This window comes from Diceros bicornis, chromosome 35 (assembly GCF_020826845.1).
Source record: "Diceros bicornis minor isolate mBicDic1 chromosome 35, mDicBic1.mat.cur, whole genome shotgun sequence".
NCBI lineage: Eukaryota > Metazoa > Chordata > Mammalia > Perissodactyla > Rhinocerotidae > Diceros > Diceros bicornis.
The window spans coordinates 5,716,773-5,737,733 of record NC_080774.1 but is presented as its reverse complement, the minus strand read 5'-3'; the positions used below and the strand labels follow the sequence as shown (position 1 = coordinate 5,737,733).

The 20,961-nt window shown below is 55.3% G+C and overlaps 1 protein-coding gene across 6 annotated transcripts in view; it reads left to right on the top strand.

Moving 5' to 3' along the window:
- Positions 1-20,961, top strand: part of AACS (acetoacetyl-CoA synthetase) — a 66,886-nt gene that overhangs the window by 23,793 nt on the left and 22,132 nt on the right. For all 6 annotated transcript variants that reach the window (XM_058531245.1, XM_058531242.1, XM_058531241.1 and 3 more), the window contains exons 5-9: positions 1,268-1,365; positions 8,250-8,364; positions 8,577-8,658; positions 12,087-12,234; positions 17,523-17,603. In XM_058531245.1, the coding sequence (XP_058387228.1) occupies positions 1,268-1,365; positions 8,250-8,364; positions 8,577-8,658; positions 12,087-12,234; positions 17,523-17,603 (524 nt within the window). The remainder of the gene's footprint in view (positions 1-1,267; positions 1,366-8,249; positions 8,365-8,576; positions 8,659-12,086; positions 12,235-17,522; positions 17,604-20,961) is intronic.

The window sequence follows — 20,961 nt, the reverse complement described above, 5'->3', positions numbered from 1 at the left end:
CCTGCCACCTGCCAGGTGCTCGGTGGAGCCCCGGGGGCTGAGTGAGCCATGCAGACCCCTGCCGCTCGGGACGCTTGTGGCCCAGCAGAAGAGACACAGTGAACCCAAAGAAGTACCAACTGCTGTGGTCAGGTTGGCAGTGCAGAGCTGTGGGAGGGGCACGGAGAGAGCTGTCAGGGCGCACTGGGTGCGGGGGCCGGAGGGCTTTTGTGGCCACCTGGGGAGCCGTGCTCAGGGGAGGCATTTGGCCCTCCGCTTCTGCGCCCTGCTGCCTTGTGCACAAATGCTTTCCTCTGGAACATTTAGGACCATCTGTTTAGTTGATCATAGTCTCTCTGGCCATAAAGATTCTCTGCCGCTATTGTCATAAAAGGCCAGCCTCTGACTAGATGCAGGGCCTGAGCCCCTCCCTGCTCCCTTGCAGGCTTGTATGTCTCTTGACCCCCCTGCTCATCGTCTTCATTCCCCCTCCTGCCTCTCCCTCCCTCCCTCCTTCGGTCCATCCATCTGTCTGTCCATCCATCCATCTTGCCAGCCAGCAGGCCTGTATCTGAGGGCAGTGATATGCAGGGCATGTGAAAGGCATTTGGTAAATCAGGAACAAGACAGGCAGAGTCCCTGCCCTCACATGAGCACCAGATATTAAATAGCCAGTTACACAGGTGATGATTCACTCACAGCTATGGCAAGTTTGGTGAAGGAGAAAGTTTGGTGCTTTGTGGGGGACTGGCCGGGGACCTGGGTTCATCAGGTGGCCTTGGAGAAGGCTTCTCTAAGAAAGTTGCACTTGTGTTAAGAGCTGAAGGGTGAGTCTGCACTGAATAGAGAAGACTGATGTGTGGAAAAGTGTTCAGGCAGAGCAGACAGCTTGTGCAAAGGCCCTGGGGCAGGAGTAGATTAGAACAACTGAAGAACTGAAAGAAAACTGCTGTGGCCGAGCCTAGAGGGAGGCAGAGCAGAGGGAGAAGGGGTCGGGGCGGGATCATGCTGGGCTGCGGGATCACTGATTAGAGCGTGGAGATTGGGTTGGAGCAGTTGACCATGGGAAGTAGATGGGCTGGCAGTAGGCGATGGGCCGTCCAAAGAGAGATGTCGAGGCAGCTGGGGTGTGGTGGGGAGGGAAGGGGTGGGGTTGCCGGGCTTCTTGGGCACCTCAAAGCCAGCTCTCTCCTGCCACTCCTGCCTGGGCTCTCGGTGGTCGCTTTTGGAAGTCCACTGCATCCTGTGGGCCCTGAACCCAAGGCTTTCCCCCGTGCCCCTCTTACAGGTTACCTGCCCAACAGCGCGCATGCCGTGGAGGCCATGCTGGCTGCGGCGAGCATCGGTGCCATCTGGAGCTCCACGTCCCCGGACTTCGGTGTGAACGTGAGTCGGGGTCCCTGCTGGAGGGGGCGCCTCTGCGCCCCGAGACTGCCGTGGAGGTGTGGCCGCTGCAGGGGAAACATTCCCGTGTGACTTTCGCAGGGAGGGGCTCTGCCCAGCTGACATCTTGGGGAGGCGGCTTGCGGGGTGGAATTCCCAGGGGAGCTGTGCGCCAGGGCTGGCAAGGCTGGAAGGAAGTGATGTCATGATGAGTCCCCCCCCCCCCCCCCGCCGCCCGGTCTCCCCAGCCGATGACACGAGAATAACGGGGAAGAAGGAGCTGAACCTTGTTTTTAAATCTAAAAGCAAATGATTCTTCCCTCCTTTCTGGTCTTCCTACTGTCCCATCAGTGTGCATTGCCACATTAGCGTGTCATACGTGACAGGCAGTGTCGTGGACCTAGCTGGAGGTGCCTGGTCGCCTCTCCCGTGACTTCGTGACCACAGGAGGTTTTCTCGATGTTCGTCCCCTGCAGACAGTTCTCCTGATTTGCTCTGAGATGTTCCCCAAGGCCTTGCGCCCAGTACTGCCGTTTCTGATCCCGCACTTGGAATTTGTGCTTTGCCCGCAAGGCAGGAGGTGGGGCGGGCCTCTTTATCCCTGTGGACCGAGGGGACCAAGGGCTCAGGGTGCACCCAGCTGCGCAGAGCGGACCAGGCAGGGGCAAGGCGTGCTCGCTGAACCCACCGTGGAGAATAAAGGGGCATAGCAGGGCGTGCCGGGGCCCCCACTCCCCACCAGGGACCTTCCTGGTCGCAGAGCCTTGGGGGTGAGGGTGCCTTAGGAGCCACAAGGACAGACCCCTGTTAGAGGACATGGCGAGTGTCCTCGTCCCTGACTGCTCTTGCTGGCGCCAGGCCGCTTCTGCTCTCAGCATGGCCCCTGCTCTGGGCACCGGTCACTGCAGCCCAGTGGCTAGAGGTGGCCTGGCTTTGCTGGCCGTGAGCCGCTGCAGGAGTTATTTATCCTCACGTGCAGGAGGGGCAGCGGGAAGAGAGAGGTTCGTGAAGGCGTGTAGAGGCAGGCGCCTCCTGCCGGGCTCCAGTCGGACTCTGCCACTCCCTGGCTCCGTGTCCTTGGTGCCCAGTGGAGGGAGCTTGTGGGGACCACGGGGTTAATACTCGTGCAGGGTTTGGGACAGCGCTGACCCACCCACCCAGCCACCCGCCCGCGGAGGTCAGTCATGTTTTAGCTGCTATCATGAGTTGGGAGGTGGGTGCTTTTTGAGTTAAATTGGAACTTGTAGCTTTTTGTAAGCCGGTCTTGAGGATGTTGGGAGAGCTGTGTGCGGCGTGGGGAGTGGTCGTGGGCTCCCGGGGCTGGAACGCAGCCCTCGCCTGACGACTCAGCAGTGGGCCGAGCTCCCAGGTTGGAGTTGGGTGGTGTGTCTGAGCCGCTGGGTGCGGCGTTGGGGGATTAGGGGAAGGCCAGTGTCCCGCCACCTCCTGCTCGGCTGTAGCATCAGCAGCCTTCGCCTGTTCTCACGGGTCCTGTGCAAAATGTGACCAACAGGGGCCGGCCAGCCGACTCTGGTCCCCAGGTTCTGCTCATGGAGAGGACACAGCCAGGGGATGGCTCTGTAGCAGATGCCTCTGGGGACATTCGTGTCCTGGCTCCAGGGTTTTCTGGAATCTGGCTGTTGTTGGAGCTGCTCTGGTGCGGGCCTTGCTCACCTCGCCGGCGTGCGCACTAGGTGGCAGCACGGCCCTGCGCTCCCCACGGTGCAGTCTTCAGCATGCTGGGTTCCGGGAAGAGACGCTGTGCGGGCTCCGTGGCCTGAGAACCCTGGTTCAGTTAGAAAGGGACGGGGCCTGGTGCCTCCCTGCCAGGAGGCTGCCCTCTGCCCCGAGTTCTGGGCATCGGTGCTCGCTGTGCTGGTGTCGTGGTGCAGAGCCCTCTCTGCCCTGCTGGAGACGGGTGGGCGTGTGCGCGAGTGACGGCGTTACTCTTCTTCGCCGAGCGGCGGGCAGGTAGTGTCAGCACCTGGGACCTCATGGTGCCTCCGCCCCCAGCTGCTCACACTGCCGTCGGCTCCCAGGGTGAGCCTTCTGGCCGGGAAGCCCTGGTCGAGGTACCGAGACACTATGCTTGCTCACCTGGGCACCAGGACCTGTGTGCTTGAGTGAGGCCCTGGGACGAAGCCGTGGCACTGGAGCCGCAAATGTCGGCCGTTGGATTCTGCTTGCCCCTTGGGTTTCGGGCAGGAAGTGTTCCTGGAGTTGATGACATGGTGGGGCCTGGGACTGGACAGAGCGGGGACTGCAGGCTCTGGACGGTTCTCGTCAGTGGATGCACATCTTTGCTTAACAGTCCCCTGTTCTATTTTCTGACATCACCATTTTAAACTTCAGTAAAGGGGATTTGTCTGAAATCTGCAGTGACACAGAGTGTCTTTCCTACTTTGCATCATGTTTCCTCTTGCAAATCACTGAAAATCCCTATTATAAAGGGGAAATTGCCCTTCTGTAAATCCTGCTTTTAATTATGTGGTTTTGTTACAAGAGGGCCAGGTTGTTATGGACTCCGAAGTAAGTGCTAGTGCCATGGCACATGTGTGTGGGATTATTGCCGCGGCACATGTGGGGGCTTATTGCCGCAGCAGACTTGTGGGATTATTACTGTGACACGTGTGTGGATTATTACCGTGGCACACACACGTGGGATTATTACCGTGGCACATGCGTGTGGGATTATTACCATGACACACGCGTGTGGATTATTACCGTGGCGCACGCGTGTGATTATTACTGTGGCACATGCATGTGAGATTACTCTCAGGCAGTTTACAAGTGTAGGGGGTGTCCATCCATTTGGATTCACCTGCCCACAAATGTCGTAGTGACCTTTCCTCGCCAGGCTGGGCTGGAAACGCAGGACCCGTCTCGGTTGCCATGCTGTGTACTGGTCCTCGGCGGGCTGTTCAGGCAGGTATGGGGACACCGTCTGTCCCCGAGGATGCTGGGGGACGTGTTTCTCACCTCCGCACCGCCCCTTTGCCCTGCGTGCTCCCTGCCCCGGCCTCTCTTCTCACCTTGTGCCCCTCCCTCCACCTTCTGCACTTCTCCCGCCCTCTCAGCTTGGGTACCTGATGCTCTTGGGCTTGGGGAGGGGGCATCGCCGGGTGGGAGGGCTGTGTGGTTCTTCAGGTGCCCCCTTTGCCAGCCTCACCGAGACCTCAGTCCTGCATTGTTCGCCATTTTGGTTTTGTGTTTGTTTCACTGTGTACCTTTGAGTGGGTGGCTTTTTCAAAGACGTTTGGGGGGTCCGACCGCTGGTATCCACACATCTAGGAGCTCACAAAGCATTTTCAGGTCGCTGTGGGTGGGTGTGCGTGTGTAACTAGGACAGCCGTTCTCCTCGCTCTGGGTGGCTGTGCATGTGATTCAACACTGGCTGGTGGCTTCAGCGCTCAGTCGGTTGCTAAGCACCGTATCCAGGTCAGCGCACCATCACAGGTGTGTTTGTTTTGTTGCAACATGAAAGCAATTCTCGACAGCAGCTTTCTCCTGGACCAGAACAGGCCCAGATGCTGAGAGATCTTGACCAGCCTGGAAACTTACACGACACATGGGACCTCTGAGTCTTCCCATGGTGCCAGGGCCCAGACCTCTGATTCTGAACACTTGTCGTCTTTGCTGTCTGTTCGCTCTCACCGTCCCTGAGGGTCACCTCTGTGACCTCTGAGCCCTGGGTCACTGGTAGGCTGGGTCCTTTCACCTTGAATTTGTTGCCACCTTGCGCGTGGGGTAGTCTGCAGGAGAGATTCTGGATTTCACGTGGACATCGCCGCCACCTTCCAGGGCTCCCCCAGTCTGGCTCCGTGCAGCTCTGTCCTGACCTCAGGCTCTCAGGCAGGCTCTTGCCCTCCTCGGCCCAGCTCCGCCTGCCGGCTTTGCTCTGGTGCCTTCTGCTGCAGGCCTCTCCCCTCCCGCCCGGCTTGACGCCTGGGGAGAGGCGCTGCCTGGACCTTGCTGGTGCTCTCCTCCTCCTGATTCGTCTCTGCCGAGTCGCTCAGCCCCCGCTCCTCTTCTGCTGCCCTTTGGTTTCCTGTGCCGTGGGTCAGTCTTGTCTTAGAGGGGACAGCACCGTGGTTAAGTGCACCAGCCTGCAACCCCCGCTCTGCCACTGGCTAGTTGTGAAACTTTGGGCAAATTACTGAGCCTGGCTGTGCCTCATCAAGGATGTGGAGCTAATAGTGCTGCCCTCTCCTGGGGGTGCAGGTCGAGGGTGTGAGTGCCTGTTGTTGCAGTAGAGGGGTGCCTGGCACGTGGTCAGCACTCACAATTACTAGGGATTTTTATTGGCAGAAATTTGCTTCCAGCTAAACCCAGGACTCTCAGCCCATCTTGGAGTCCTGGGGTTGAAGAACACCGTCTATCTTGCTGCACTGCCCTTGTCTGTGGCCCCCTTGCCTAACCAGGATTAGTTTAACGGTTTTCCTGGCGATTCTCGTGGATTTTCTACGTAGCCATTCCCATCGTCTGCGTGGGCAGGCTGGTGGCTTCCTTCCAGCCCGGTCTTGACACCTCTCATTTCCCTGCAGTGTCGACAGCTGGTCCCAGGAGCTGGCGTCTTGTCTTTCCGGGACGTTCTTGTCTTGTACCGTCATTTCTGCTACATTCCTTTTGTCAGTGAGGAAGTTTCCCTCAGCGTCCAGCCTATTAAAGCTTTTTGTGAGGACAGCATGTTGCATTTTATCGAAAGCTCTTAAGATAGTCCTGTGACTTTTCCCCTCTAGTCTGTTAGTGTGGGAGACTGCGTTGGTCTGTGATCTGCTTTTCTGTGTGTGTGTTCTCCGTCTCTTCCTGTCTTCTGTGATGGTTTGTGTAAGAGGAGTATTCTTGTCCGTGCAGGTGTGCTGGCGCTTGCCTGCCGTTCTGCCCACCCTGGTGTCTGTGCTGAGAGGTGGGCCTTCGCCAGCTTCTCCTCCCCTGGTTATTGTCTCTTCAGCTCTTCTGCCACTTCTGGAGTCAATTTTGATAGCTTATATTTTCTTGGGAAATCATCCATTCCATCTGGATTTTAAAATTTATTAACGAAATTAAGCATCGTGTTTTCTCATTTCTTAATTTTTATTTCTGTAGTAAAGTGTGATTTCTAATTTTGTGTGACTCTGTGCCTCAGTTTATTCATCTGTAATATGGGGACAGTAATTCTACCTGTGTCAGAGGTTGCTCTGAGCATTACACGAGTGGATATTGCCATGTGCTTAGGACAGTGCCTGAGACAGAATAAGTAGTATGTAAGTGCTAGCTGGAAATATCTTTTTTCTTCATCATATTTGTCAAGAGGTTTATTTCATTTATGTTTTGGAAAAAAGATTTTGGTTTTATTGATCAAGTCCACCATTAGTTTGTCCTGATGGCATTGGTTCCTTCGCTCCTTCCTTCTTTTCTTTTCCTTGGCTACTTAAATCTTGAGTGTAGTTCTCTGAAAACAGTTGGAAATTGAAAACAATAACATTTATAATTGTTTCCCTGTTTTTTTCCTGATAGTGTCTGTCTGGTTCCCTGGCATGGTGCCTGGCACATCATAGATGGAATAAGCAAATGCTTTCTCCCCCCAACTCTTCTCTGTTAATTCAGCCTCTGGGCATGCAAATTGGGCGGCATTGAAAGTAGAATCTCAGTCCTTGAACCTTTAGCCCAGAGAGTCTCAAATTTTATTGTGCATCAGAATCACTCGGAGGGCTTGTGAAAACACAGGTTGCCGGGCGCCCCCAGAGTTTCTGATTCAGCAGGTCTAGGGCCCCAGATGGATGCTGTCGCTGCTGGGGCCCCTCTGAGGGGCTCCCTACTTACTGTCTTAGATGTGTGCTCTGCTGGCTCCTCCCTGGGGCGCTCTGAGAACCAGTGCCTGGCCCCCGCCAGATCAGTTAATTAGTTATCCCAGTGAGCTTAGTTAATGGTCCCGCCGCATGAGGCTCTAACACATAGCAGGGTGGAGGCCTCTGCCCGCTAAGACCTTCCACAGAGGTTCTGGCTTCACTGCTGTGCCCTTGGAGTCCCCCGGGCGCTGGACCTGGACCGCTGCACTGGGCTGACGGGCGAGGGGACGGAAGAGCCATTCTGGGAGCTGCCTTCCCAGCTGCCGTTTTTGTGCTGAAAAGGCCCCGGCATGTTCTGAACTTGAAGGCTGGGAGGGGAGCTGAGAAGACCTGTCTGAGAGAGCTTTAACCTGTCCCCTCAGGATCACACTCAGGTCGTATCGAGTGTGTCGTGAGCTGCAGCTGTCAGTTCACGTCAGTTCCAGGAGCAAGTTCCACAGCCTGCATGGGAGGCCTGCCTTCTTGAGGGAGAGAGGTGTGCTTGGCGGACAGCGGGTTCCGTGTGTGGTGTAGACGGGCTCCTGAGTGTGGTGAGCCTGCTTTTTAAAGTGGGGCTGGTTTACTAGTAAACACATCTATAGGTTCATGCATTAGGTTGGCAAAAAGTACCCCTCGGGGGATCCAGGTACCCTTAATTGAAGGTTAAAGAACTGCAGTGCGGGACCACTCCGTGTGCTCTAGTTGCCTCTTCGCAGGTGACCCTTCTGTTATACGTGCAGGAGCGGCCTTTCTGCAAAGTGGGGAGTTTTTTTTGGTGCAAATACGCACTCTGTAATTTTCCCATCTTACAGATTGGATTTCGCTATTTCACTGTATGTCTCTAAGTCCTTTTGGAATTTCTTCGTATCGATGCTTTCCTTGAAGTGACGCTCGTTTCTCGGGTGCGCGTGGTGTTTTGCTTGGCTTTCTGTATTGGCCGCTGGGGACGGGGACGCAGGAACGTGGCGAATGCGCTGAGAGTGCTGCTTGTGCTTTCCCTTGAAATGCAGTGGTCCCCTTGGCTGCTGAGAGTTTTTGCTCTCTGCATGACCAATGACGACTCCTCCCTCCCACTTCCAGGGTGTGCTGGACCGCTTCTCTCAAATTCAGCCGAAGCTCCTCTTCTCCGTGGAGGCCGTCGTGTACAACCGCAAAGAGCATGGCCACATGGACAAGCTGCAGCAGGTCGTTAAAGGTGTGTGGCTCTTCCGGGTCTGGGCTGGCAGGGCGGGGGGCGGGGTGCAGAGATGGGAGCCCCCCTAGGAGTCACAAAGACCCCTGGAAGCTATAAGCTGCAGAGACCAGCTAGTCTCTTCCCTAGATTGTGTTACATTTTGGGGGGGAAAAACCCAGCAGCTATGTGCCCGTGTCTGTAAGCTTACTACGCCTTCTCCTCTCCCCCTTCAGGTCTACCGGACTTGAAAAAAGTGGTGGTGATTCCCTACGTCACCTCCAGAGAGAAGATAGACATTTCGAAGATTCCAAATAGGTAAGCCGGCCACGTGCTGGTCACTGGCTCCGTGCGGAGGCCACTCGAGGTCCTGCTGGGCGGTCGGTTCTGTGAACCCTGCCACTTGGAGTCGTAGCCTTGTAGAGGTGCAGGAGGTTTTAGCTAAAGCCATTGTTTTGTAGATGGGCACCTGAGGGCCCCAGAGTGAATCCCCCGAGGCCACCTAGCGAATTAGTGCAGAAGAGAGAAGGTCCCAGGAATCCTCATGCTTCCTGTCTGGTGTCCCTTTGAAGTGGTGGGGCCTGGCTCCTTGGATTGGCCACAGCAGTTCTGAGTGGTAATTAATGCGTGTATGCATGTGCACATGTGTATGTGCACACACGTGTGTACATATGCGTGCACGCACACAGTGTATACACGTGCACGGCATACACACATGTACACGTGTCTGTATATGTGTGTATATGTATGTATGTGTGTGTGTATTTCCCTTTTAGAACCTCATTTTTGTCCCCTTTGCTAACGGTATCTTCCTTTGCTTTTCTGACGTTTGTAAGCTCATACACCACATGCTTTGAGTACCAGATAGAATAGTGAGCATCTTAATTTTGAATAGAAATTAAGGAAATGGATTACTGTTTGGTCAAAGTTGAATTCTTCCCAAAGATCTTGGAGTTACACCCCTTCCTTCTTTCTCGAATCAGTCGTGGGGGAGAGTCGCGAGATCAGGTGTGTTTACCTTCGCAGGTAAACCTTTCTCTTTCGCCTGTGTCTGGGCCGTGGGCAGGAGCCTCGTGAGCAGGCGGCCCCTCCAGGTCCTGGGGGAAGCGGTTGCACAGGTGCAGCAGGGGTCCTGTGTCTGCTGCGGGAGGAGAGGGCAGAGATCGCAGAGGCCTTTTTAGTCAGGCATCAGCTGACGCCTGGCTTAGTCGTCTCCTGCAGGCGCTCTCTGGGGGCTGAGAGGGGGAAAGCCTGAGGGCTGTCCTCCGGGGGCTGCGCAAGTGGGCGGTACGCGACACCTGCAGGCAGTAGACACAGCGTGCTTGCTGGGGGTGGGGCCAGGAAGTGCCCAGGAGTTGAGAGAAGGGCCTGGTTGTTGATCTGTGGGGTCTGGAGAGGTGGCACCTCAGGTGACCTTGAGCAGGGTGTGGGGACAGAGGCCGCAGGGTGCTGCAAGCCAAGAGACTGTTCCTGAGGGCTGTGGTCTCAGGCCAGACTGCTCAGGTTCAGTTCTCAGCTGTGTGACCCTGTGCAAGTGGTTAACCTCTCTGGGCCTTGGTTTTCCCATCTGTAAAATGGGGACAATAACAGTACCTTCCTCACCGGCTGGCTGTGAGGATTAAGGAAACGAATGCTGAGCAAAGTGCACATAGTAGCTCTCAGTAATATTGTCTGTCCTATGAGTAGGTGACAGCCGCAGGCTGGAGTGGGCTCTGTCTCCTGGAGCGCCCGGGTCAGGATGTGAGGGTCCTTACAGGCAGGCCCGGGGGCTGGGACTGGTCCCCTAGACTGCGGGAACTCTGATAAATTACACCCAGATGACGGAGCCGTGGTCTTAGTTCATGCAGCAAATACAGCTCCCCGGGCTTTATTGGTGGGGCCACGACACAGAGAGGCCAGGAGGAAAACCAGACTGTTTGCTGGCCTCACAGTGGGCGCCTTGTATTTTTCTGAGTGTCTTTATCAGTAATTGATATAAAATGAGAGCATCCAGTAGCATTGTGTTAGCCACTTCATTTAGCTTTATACAATGCAAAGCTCCCTCATTAAACCCTGGGCATTAGACCCCCCTTGCTGTTCATCTTTTGATTGCTAGATGCCAGAGATAAACTAAAGACACGTTGGTGCCCATGGGCGGAGACCTGGAGGGGGACCACCCCTCGGGCTTTTCATTTTTTTTTTTTTTTTTTTTTGTGAGGAGATCAGCCCTGAGCTAACATCCGCCAATCCTCCTCTTTTTTTTTGCTGAGGAAGACGGCCCTGGGCTAACATCTGTGCCCATCTTCCTCCACTTTATATGGGACGCCGCCACAGCATGGCTTACCAGGCAGTGCGTTGGTGCGCGCCCGGGATCCGAACCAGCGAACCCCGGGCCGCCGCAGCGGAGCGCGCGCACTTAACCGCTTGCGCCACCGGGCCGGCCCCTCGGGCTTTTCATTTTTAGAAGAGCAACAGAAGTGATCGCTGTTAACCATGATTTATAGACTGTTGGAAAGAAAAGGTTTTTCTCTGTGTGAAGTATCCGATTAGATTGGGCACTTGGTATAAATGGGATTCATATGGGAGGTGGAGGTGAGATGGGGCTTTCATTGGCTGGAAAGTTCCACAGTGAATAATTTTCCTGACGCTCGGGAGCAGAAGGCTGTTTGTTTACCGCTCAGAGTCGAATTATTCAGGATGCCCTTTTTAAACCACTGCGCCTCCCCCAGGAGATATCCTCTTTAACGACGCCCTCCCGTGGGAGGTGGTGCAGTTCTTCATTTCAGTACCCATGCGTGTGTATTTCGGGGTAAGTACCCTGAGCAAGTTGCTGCAGGCTGAGGGTAACTGGTTTCTCCCCCTTCCTTCAAAGAGAGAAAGACCCATTTGTCAAAACAGTATGTTTTTTTCTTTCTTTCTTTTCCCTTTAAACCAGTGGAGGGATAGGGCTGGTGTTTTGGGATCGATGTTCTGCTGATCTCAAAATAGAGAAACCACCTCGCCCCAGATGGCCTTGCGGCTTCCACGGACCTGTTTCTGCTCAGAAAACAGATCTGTTCGTGTAGCCCCTTTGGTGGTTCTGGGCCACAGGCACTGACCTGCCCGTCAGCTGTGGGGGCGCGGCCGGGCAGATTCCGTAGGTGGTGGTCGGTAGCCAGGCTGCGTTTTACTTGTTCCTGGACGACACTTGTGCCTAGCTGTTGGACACCTCCCGATGTAGTGAATCAGTGGTGACACAGGATGGTTGCCTCGCAGCTATTCTGTCATAGAAACTGTGGGTTTCGGATCTCGGCCCCACCTTCTTGCTGTGACATTCACGTGTTGGAAAAGCTCGGGACTGCAGCACCTCCTTCCCTCCCTTCCCGTGGGGAAGGCAGTAATTCAGACCCGCTTGGCTGGCCTTCCCTTAGGGTGATTGTTGGAAACAAGCAGAGTTTGCACACAAACAGCAGACGTGTTAATTGTAAGTGATCTTTCTCCACAGTTTATTAAAGCTCCTCAAAGAGTCTCTGAAGAGACAGCCCTTGGCCCTGTCAGCAGCTCATAAAGCAACTTGGAGTTTTCTCTCCTTCACTTGGTGTGAACTTGTGAGATTCGACTTCCCCTCCCTCGAGTAAAGCTTCCAAGCAGGGTTAGTTTCCTGGAAACCCAGGCTCTCAGGAGGTTGCAGTGGAGGGCGTGAGTGGCTAGTCTGGCCAGGAGGACTCGGCAGAGCCGTCCGGTGTTCTGAACATTCATTGTTTGTTTCCCATGTGTTCTGCCCACAGTGTGTTTCTGGATGATTTTCTTGCAAGCGGAAGGGATGAGCAGGCCCCACAGCTGGAGTTCGAGCAGCTGCCCTTCAGCCACCCGCTCTTCATCATGTTTTCCTCGGGCACGACCGGAGCGCCCAAGTGCATGGTGCATTCCGCTGGGGTAGGTCTCCGCGTCCGTTTGTCTGCTCTCTCGGGGGCTCCCCGCTGCTGCAGGCAGGCGTCCGAGTCGTCAGGCTGCGCCCATCCCCGAGGTTCCAGCGTGCGGCCCTCTCGTCAAGTGGGGAGCTTCGTGGAGATCTGGACTGGAGCCTGGGCAGTGGGGCGCTGCTGTGTGCCTGTCACCACTGTGATGGGTGGGAGGCTCCATGGCGCCACCGTGGCAAGGCATGCGGTGGGTCAGCCAGTGTCTTTCACATTGTAGGGTCATGACCCCTTAGGGGATTGTGAACTCAGTGGACGGGCCCTGCCCGCATTTTAAAAAGAATGAAACAGAATAGATGAGAAGAGAAAATACAGCGCATCACAAGTTACACGAGGTGTTGGTGGTGTTCTGTGAAAGTGTCAATATATAAGTGCACATATGGATTATGTGTGTGTGCTGGGTGGCATCGTAGAACTTATATCTGACTGTGGGTTGTGGTCAAAAAATTTGAAAGCCACTAGGTTATGTTATAAAATGAAGCTAACTGAGGAAGAGCTTACCATGCTGTGTTAGTCTGCTCTGGCTGCCGTAACAAAATACCACAGCTGGGCGGCTTAAACAACAGGAATAAATTTCCTCACAGTTCTGGAGGCTGGAAGTCCAAGACAAGGGTATGGGCAGGGCTGGTTTCTCCTGAGCCTCTCTCCTTGGCTTACAGACGGCTGCCTTCTCTCTGTGTCCTCACGTGGTCTTTACTCTGTGCACACATCCATGGTGTCTGTTTGGTGTCTAAATTTCCTCTTTTTATAAGGACATCAGGCAAACTGGATTATCGCCCACCCTGATGGTCTCGTTTTAACTTACCTCTTGAAAGGCCCCATCTCCAGATACAGTCACATTATGAGGTGCTAGGCATTACAGTTTCAACATGAACTTTGGGGGAACGTGATTTGCCCACAACACATACTTTCCATTTTTCTATTTATTTAATCAAAAGCCCATCTTTATTAAAGCACCTGAAATAGTACATATCTACTAAGCATTAGATTTTATGCATATAGATTAGTGACTGTAGCCTTTTATTTTTGAAAAGATTTCAAGCCTGTGGAGGAGCTCCGAGGACAGCACGATGAGCTCCACGGGGCACTTCAGCCAGACGCCTCTGTTGTTAACATGCTCGTTTTCACATTTTCTTAAAACCTCTTCTGCTTCACATCTCTCTCTCTGTACGTGCACATATTATCACTGTCATTTTGCGTTTTGCTGGCCCTTTGCGAGGAAAGCTGAGACGTCCTGACCCTGCACCCTGAATACTTCATCGTGCGTCTGCCAAGAACAGGAACATTCTCGTGCAGAACTGTCGTGCGGTCGTCACTGCCAGGAAAGTCACGTTGGTGCGACACCGTCAGCTAACATCAGCCGTGCGCCGTCCTGCAGCGATGTTGGCTGTGCGGCGCTCGGCTGTCACCCTCTGCGTCCTTGGCCAGGGCTGCTCCTCAGCCTCCCTTTGTCTTCCTCGACATTGACGTTTTGAGGAGTCCGGGCTCCTTGTCTTGCACAGCGGCTCTCTTTGGGTTTGTCTGATGTTTCCTCAGGATTGGGTCCGGATCGCGCCTTTGGGGCAGGCGTCCCGTGGGAGTGAGCTGTGTCCGTCTCAGTGTGTCACGGCAGGAGGCGCCTGGCCGGTGTGTTTCATTGTCGTCGTTGACTGGGTCGCTCTTCAGAGGTGCACTTCCTGGGTGAATCTGCTGCTTTTCTGATAGCTGCGATCGCGTCTTACCTCCTCCAGTCCTGCTCTGCTTCCGTCTGGCTCGGGCCCAGACCTCCCCTGGGCTGGTGTAGGGAGCCGGCCCCCTCGCAGCCCCGTGTGCCGGGCACTCCCTCTCCGGTCGCCTGGGCCTTCCTGCCGGGCCAGCTTTGTGGCTCCCTCCACATCCAGTTTCCCGGTCTCTCCGGCGGTTGGCTTGGCCTGTAGGGAGGAGAAAGATCTGCAGTGTCTTGGTCAAACCTTGTCGTATCCTTCTTTTCCCCCTCCTCAGAAGAGGAGAATGAGCCAAGTGGGGAGTCTCACGTCCTCACACTGCTTTCTCGCTGTTGCTTAATAAGATGTTGGTGTTTGAAAGTGAAGTAGGAAATTTCTGTTATTCTAGCTCATTTACCTTTTACAGGTAAATGTATAGGTACAGGTCTGCTTATACCTAGAAGCAGTTTGAATCCCTTCCATAAAAAGGAACCATTTACATTTGAATCATTTTAAAGCTTTATACAGCTTTTTACAGTGTTTTCATCAGACAGGGAAAGGAGTTAACACAGCTTCCTTATTACCGGGATCTGGATGCGCGGAAGGTCCAATGGCAGGTCATGAAATGTTACAGATGCACAAGAGCCTGTTCATGCACAGCCGGTGACTTCCCCGGAGACCACGGGCACGGGGCACGGGGACATCAGAGGCCAGAGGCTTTATTTCTGGAAGTGACACTGGCCACACTGACCTGCCTTTTCTTAGGAGGGAAACCGTCCTATTTTATTAAATCAAGTCGGGGGCAGGCAGAGTCTCAGATGCCGCTCACTATGGTTGCTGGGATCGCGTTGTCCCTGGAGAGGGGAGCCCGGTCCGCCTGGTCAAGGCGTGTTACGGCGAGCCAGAGCGCGGAGCGTTTTTACGAACCTTGCAGACAAGGGCAGGGTGTGTGGGCAAAAGAACGGACTTTTTAGGAGAAACTGAAATGTCTCACTGTACTTTTATTTTTAGTGCTTTTTGCATAGTGAATGTCACTTTTTTAGGAGAGGAACATAAAAATATATTAGATATAATGTAGCGTGCTCATAAAGTCCTCATGCCTGGTGTATTTAGAGTATGGAAAAATCAGGAAAAATTATACTTATTCTGTCTTCACTGGGCTCTTGCATCTCCAGAGAAGTGACTCAGCATCTTGCCCATTTTCAAGAGTTGTCCTGACAAGAAACTTGAGAACAGCGAGGTGAAAGGCCGCAGCAGTGGGACCATTGGCAGTTCCTCTGGTTTACTGGGGAGGGTGTCTTCCTGGTTGGCTGTTTGCTGGTTTGTGTTTTCTAAGTCCGTAGAAGGCCTCAGAAAGCAGCTTTCCTCTTCCTTTTAAATTAAATTACTCTTCTTGCTTGAGGCCCAGGAAACCATGCTGCTCCTAGTTCCTTACCCTGAGATTCGGCCATAAATATTTAATTACGGGAAAAACCAATGTGAATTGTTAAGGTTCATACAGAGAGATTCTTGAGGGAGCAGCAAAGCCTGGCTTGTTTCTGCCCCCGAGAGGATGAGAATAATGGACAGATGAACAGATGTGGGTTATAAGTAGGCCACGCTGCAGCAGATCGTGTAGATGAAGGTACAGATTGAAATTAAATGCCGATTTTAAGTAAAAAAGACAATGGGGGGATGTTCCTGGGGCTGGCCTGGTGGCGCAAGTGGTTAAGTGCACGCGCTCCACTTTGGCAGCCTGGGGTTTGCAGGGTCGGATCCCGGGCATGCACCAACGCACTGCTTGGCAAGCCATGCTGTGGCGGCTTCCCGTATAAAGTGGAGGAAGATGGGCAAGGATGTTAGCCCAGGGCCAGTCTTCCTCACATGCAAAGAAAATGTTAAAAAAAAAAAACAAAAAACAGTGTTCCTGAAATGTTGTTGTCCCCAAATCATTGCCTGCCCACCCCGAGTGAGAACAGCGTGTGTCATGGAACTTTCCAGAGGAGCCCGTGCCTGCCCCGGCTGAGGAGGCCGTCCCTCACCCCGTGATGCACTCTCGATAAACCCGCTGGAGACGCGGCTCCTAGAGGCTGCAGGCAGCCTCGAGGAGTCCTCAGAAAGGGCCTGTCCCTCCCCGCAGTCTTTCTCCTGGCTTTACAGGGCCCACGCTCGGCTGGTCACAAGGGCGGCCCTCCCTGCCTGGTGATGGGTGCCGTCTGGGGCAGACTGTGGACCAGGAGATCCGGCTCTTGAATTAGAGAATTTGTTGGGTGGGATTGTTTCTGTTGAGCTTTTAAAGGGGTTGTCTCCTCCTCTTGGCTTGTTGTTCTCTTTCTCTTGGGTACCCTGAGGGTCGTCAAGGCTGGATTTAATACGTGGGTCCTTGCTTCAGCCCCAATCGTTCCTACACAAACAGGGCCACCGTTGCCATCGGCCAGGTGCTGGCATTTGCAGAGCAGACTGAGTGCAGTGGTCTGGCCCTGTCAGGGGCCTCGGAAGGGCAGCGTCCCCTGTCTAGCCTCAGCATCGTGTGTGAGATCCATTGTAAATTGGGGAAACTGAGGCCGAGAGGGATTACATGGCTGTAGACCCCCTTGCTCTGCTCTCTGGCTTGTGCTTGTGATGGGAACCTTCCGGTTCTCCCTGTCACCCTGTCACCTGCAGACAGACACGGAGTTGTTTGCAACGAGTGGGTCTGGGCAGCAGAATACTATATAGCTGTAAAAAAAAAAAAACCCATCTGTGTCCTGATAAAGAGCTCTGGGATATGTTAAGTGGAAACAGCCAAGTGCAGGACAGTGCGTCCCAATGAAAACCGGCAGGAATCAGTAGATGCTGACAGGCGAGGACTCTCCCTGGAAATAGCACGGGAAACCCGTTCACCGGCAGCTGCGGGAGAACCGGGTGCGGGGCAGGGGAGAGGGCAGGCTTCTCTCGGTGTGTGCTTTCGAGTTGTGGACCACGCGAATAGACTGCCCGTTAAACATTAAAATAAAAAAATAAAGACTGAGCGTGGGGGTGGGAGGGTGGGGGTGTGACTAGATGAGCTGAAAGCAGGGTCTCGTGCTGCCCCTCGGCCAAGGCGTCCCTGAGCTCTGACCTGGGGCCGCAGGGAGCTGCAGACGCAGCCCTGGCTGTGAGTCCCCGCGACAGCCTTGCTCTGCCCTCCGCCTTCCCTGTCCGCCGCGAGGGGCAGGGCGGGCCGGCGCCCTGTTCTGGATGCTGTGTTGTTGCCTGGAACCCCTGATCTTCGCTCTTATCTTTAACTGTGACCCCCACTCTACGGCCTTCACTCCCCTCCGCCTGAGTTTGGGGTCCCCTGATGCTCCCCAGCACTCTGGTGCCCAGAGCTCGAGGGCCGGCAGGAGCTGTCAGAGGCTTCCCCTCAGGTCCTCAGCGACTCTTGGGGCAGGTGGCAGGAGCATCACTCGTCAAGGTGAGGATGCTCAAAAGTCTGCCTCCTCTGGAAAGAAAACGGAGATTTACTTCTCCTCTCCTGCGGCAGCGCGTCTGTGACCTTCTCGCCCTGCATGGGGCGCCGGCAGAGGACGCGGCCCGGGTCACCGAGTCTCTCATCTCTCCCCAGGGCACCCTCATCCAGCACCTGAAGGAGCACGTTCTTCACGGCGACACGACCAGCAGCGACATCATCCTGTATTACACCACGGTGAGTGGGCTCTGCAGGCGTGGAGGCAGGGAGTGTACTAGGTGGGTGCCCTCCCCCTCCGCGTCCCTCCGAGGACTCGCTTTGCTTCCTTCAGCGTAGCCAGGCTGCGGGCTCCCTCTGCGTCTGTCTTTCCTCGTCTTCCCGCCTCTCCTCAGTCGCATATAACAAGAGCAGGAGCACACGAGGCCCCAGGCTGCGCGCCTGGAGTGGCTTCTGCTGGACGCTCTGTCCCTCGGTCTCCTCAGCTCTCCCTCTGGCCCTGCCTTCCCCCTCCATCCTGCTGCCCACTGGAGTCTCGGCACCGCCTCCTCTCCTTAACTTGGCCTGTGCTCCCCCGTTGACCCTGGTTGCCTCTGGAAGACCTAGTGCGCTGGGGAACCCTAGAGAAACCCAGGGGACTGACTGCCGATTGGGTCCCCTGAGCCCCTGGAGGTGCGGGCTGTCTCATGACTGGGATCTGCAGTTCGGCCAGCGGGACAGGAGCCGGCTGAAGGTGGCGTGAGGATGTCAGTTCTTAGTTGCACAGTAGATCGTGACTCTGACCCATTCAGGCAGAAAAGTGGTTTGCTGGAAGGCTCTTGGGTGGTGTAAAGGCAGAATAACGGCCCCCAAAGATGTCACCGTCCTAATCCCCAGAAGCTGTGAGTGTGTGGCCTTATGTGGCCTGCAGGTGTGATTCAGTTAAGGATCTTGAGATGAGGAGATCGTCCTGCGTTATCCAGGTGGCCCGCTGTGACCCGGGTCCTTACGAGAGGGAGGCAGGAGGCCCGAGGGAGCAGGAGGCCCGAGTCAGAGAAGCTGTGACGACAGAAGCAGAGGTCGGAGTGATGTGGGGCCACGAGACGAGGAATGCAGGCGGCCTCTGGAAGCTGGAAAAGGCAAACAGCTTCTCCCCAGGAGCCTCCAGGGGGGACGCAGCCCTGCCGACACCTTGATGGAGGACTTCTGACCTCCAGGACTTTCAGATAATAAGTTTGTGTTGTTTTAGGCCACGAAGTTCGTGGCTGTTTGTCATGACAGCAGTGACGGGAGAGGCATGAGGTGGCTCAATGACTGTGGCAGCTGGGGATCCAGGCGAGGAGACCCGTCGGGGCCTGAGGGGGGCTACCCAGCGAGACCAGAGCCACCCCCACACGGAGGGCCCGAGGTGCACTGTCCTTGCTCCAGGGGATGTGCCCCTTCTGCCCAGCCCCCGAGAAGCTGCAGGCAGAGGTCTGGCCCCTCAGCTTCCCCCCGAGGGGTTTGCCCCAGACCCTGCAAAGGCTGCAGCATTCCCCCCGTGAGGAAGGGGGTGCAGGCGGCCGCAAAAGCCGACGTCCGCGAGTGCCTGCTCTGCGTCAGCCGTCGCCGGGACCGATGGTGGAGATGTGTGGGTGGGGCTCTGCCCTCGGTTTACAGGGTTTAGTGGGGACTGTGCATCCTCAGACCGACCCTTGGGTTCAGGAGTTGGAGAGATGCCTGACCTTGACGTGGAAAGGTAAAAGCTTAGGACAAGTTGAAGGAAGGGGGATTTCATCCCAAGGAGGGGAACTCAGAATCGACTTTTTCCAAGACCACAAGTGTCAAGAGGTTCCATTTCCTGCATGACAATTCTGCACTGAGTTTTTAAGGAAACTGAACACTGGAGGCATGTCCCCATCCTGTGAGGTTGGTGCCCGGGCCCTGGCTGTGGCCCTGGGGACAGACCCCTGAGATCCAAGCAAACGCAAGAGGGGGAGCCTGGGAGCACTCTGGCTGTGTGACCGGGGGTAGGTCGCCACATCTCTCTGTGAGCCCAGCTGTCAACCAGGGGGCTTGGGCAATGACCTGGCTTTCCTTCAGGGAGAGCCCTGCTCTCTTCCTGCCCGCGTGGGGGGCAGCGGTGCCGGGCACCACCAGGCTCTGGGCCCTTTGCCTGCAGGAACCACAGCCCGCAGCGTTCCTGGAGTGTCGTTTTGAATTGCAGAAAGCGCCGGCAGCTGCACTGATACCTGACTCAGCTGCCTCTCGGGACATGGCCAGTTAAAGTGACAGGTTTCACGTTGAGGGGGCGGACACAATGGGAGGTCTCAGAACTGAGCAGTGTCCTCACAGGCATTGCACTTTTCCAGGAAGCGTCCTGCCCGTGAGGGAGTGGGCAGTTGGATTTTTCCGTGGAGCAAGCCTGGTGCCAACAGCAGCCTCGGGTGGTGGCTGGTGTGGGGGCCTCGCCCTGCCTGAGTCAGGCCTGTGAGGCGTCGGGCCCAGCGACGCTGGGTTCCTCTCTTGAGAATGATTCCTAAATTAAAGAGATTCAACGTAGGACGTTAAAACCTGTTAACAAAGCAGCCCAGCTAACTGGACATTTTCGTGTGGCCCCTGTTCCCTTCGCGGTGTGGTTTGCCGGCTAGACTTACTGGTTGTGTCCTAAGTGCTCTTGCCTGTGGGTTCTTAACTGGGGCTGACCTCAGGGCTGCAGGTACCGCCCCCCCACCCCCACCCCCGCCGCCCTGGCGGGATTCTGACCTGGGGGCGTGGGGCAAGCCCGGGACACCCAGCGGAGTCAGCTCCAGTCTTGCTGCAGGGCCCGCTCGCCTCCTTGCTGAGGGCGCGGAGGGGGGTTGTCCCTTTGCCCTCCGGGCCGAGATCCCTCTGGAGCTTCCCTCCTGCTCCCTTGCTCTGTCATGGTATTTGTTTAGCTCAGGGACCGCCCACACATTCTCCCTGTGTGGATGGGAGTCCCGTTGTCACTGGGGCTGTGAGCCCCTTTTGGCCTTTAAAAAATTTTTTTTGAAAAGCTGTGCTTGCATTCATGCAGCACACGTGGGTACGCGGTGAGAGGTTGGCGTCTTCCGGGGCCCAGGGGCAGCCACATCAGTCCCTCTCGTGTGTGTTCTGTGTATTCTTGCGGGACGTGTCGATGGCTTTACCGGTCTCGGGGGGTGTGTGTGTGTGTTTACACATCTGCCCTTTTCTGTGTACAAGTGGGGCTAGGCTGCACCCCTCTGCTGGGCTTGTTTTGCCCCGTAAGTTTGTCTTCGAGAATGTTCCACATCCACCTAGACCTCATTCTTTTCATGGCTGCATAGTGGCTGCCTCCCGAATGCTCGCTGGGAGCCAGGTGCTGTTCTAAACCTTTGATGGAGTCCACTGACGCAGTGTCTGGTGTTCCAGACCACCTGGCACCATCCTGCGTCGATGGGCGTCTCCGTTGCTTTCAGTCTCTCGCTGTCACCAGCGAGGCCGCAGTGAACAGTCTTGGCCACATCTTAGTGCACACGTGTGAGCCTGTCTGTACCGTACACTCTTGACGTAGAACTGCTGGGCCAAAGCATCGTGCATTGGGCATGGGCGGTTCTCACCAACTTTTGGCTCAGTTTTAGGTGGCTTTCTAGGGATG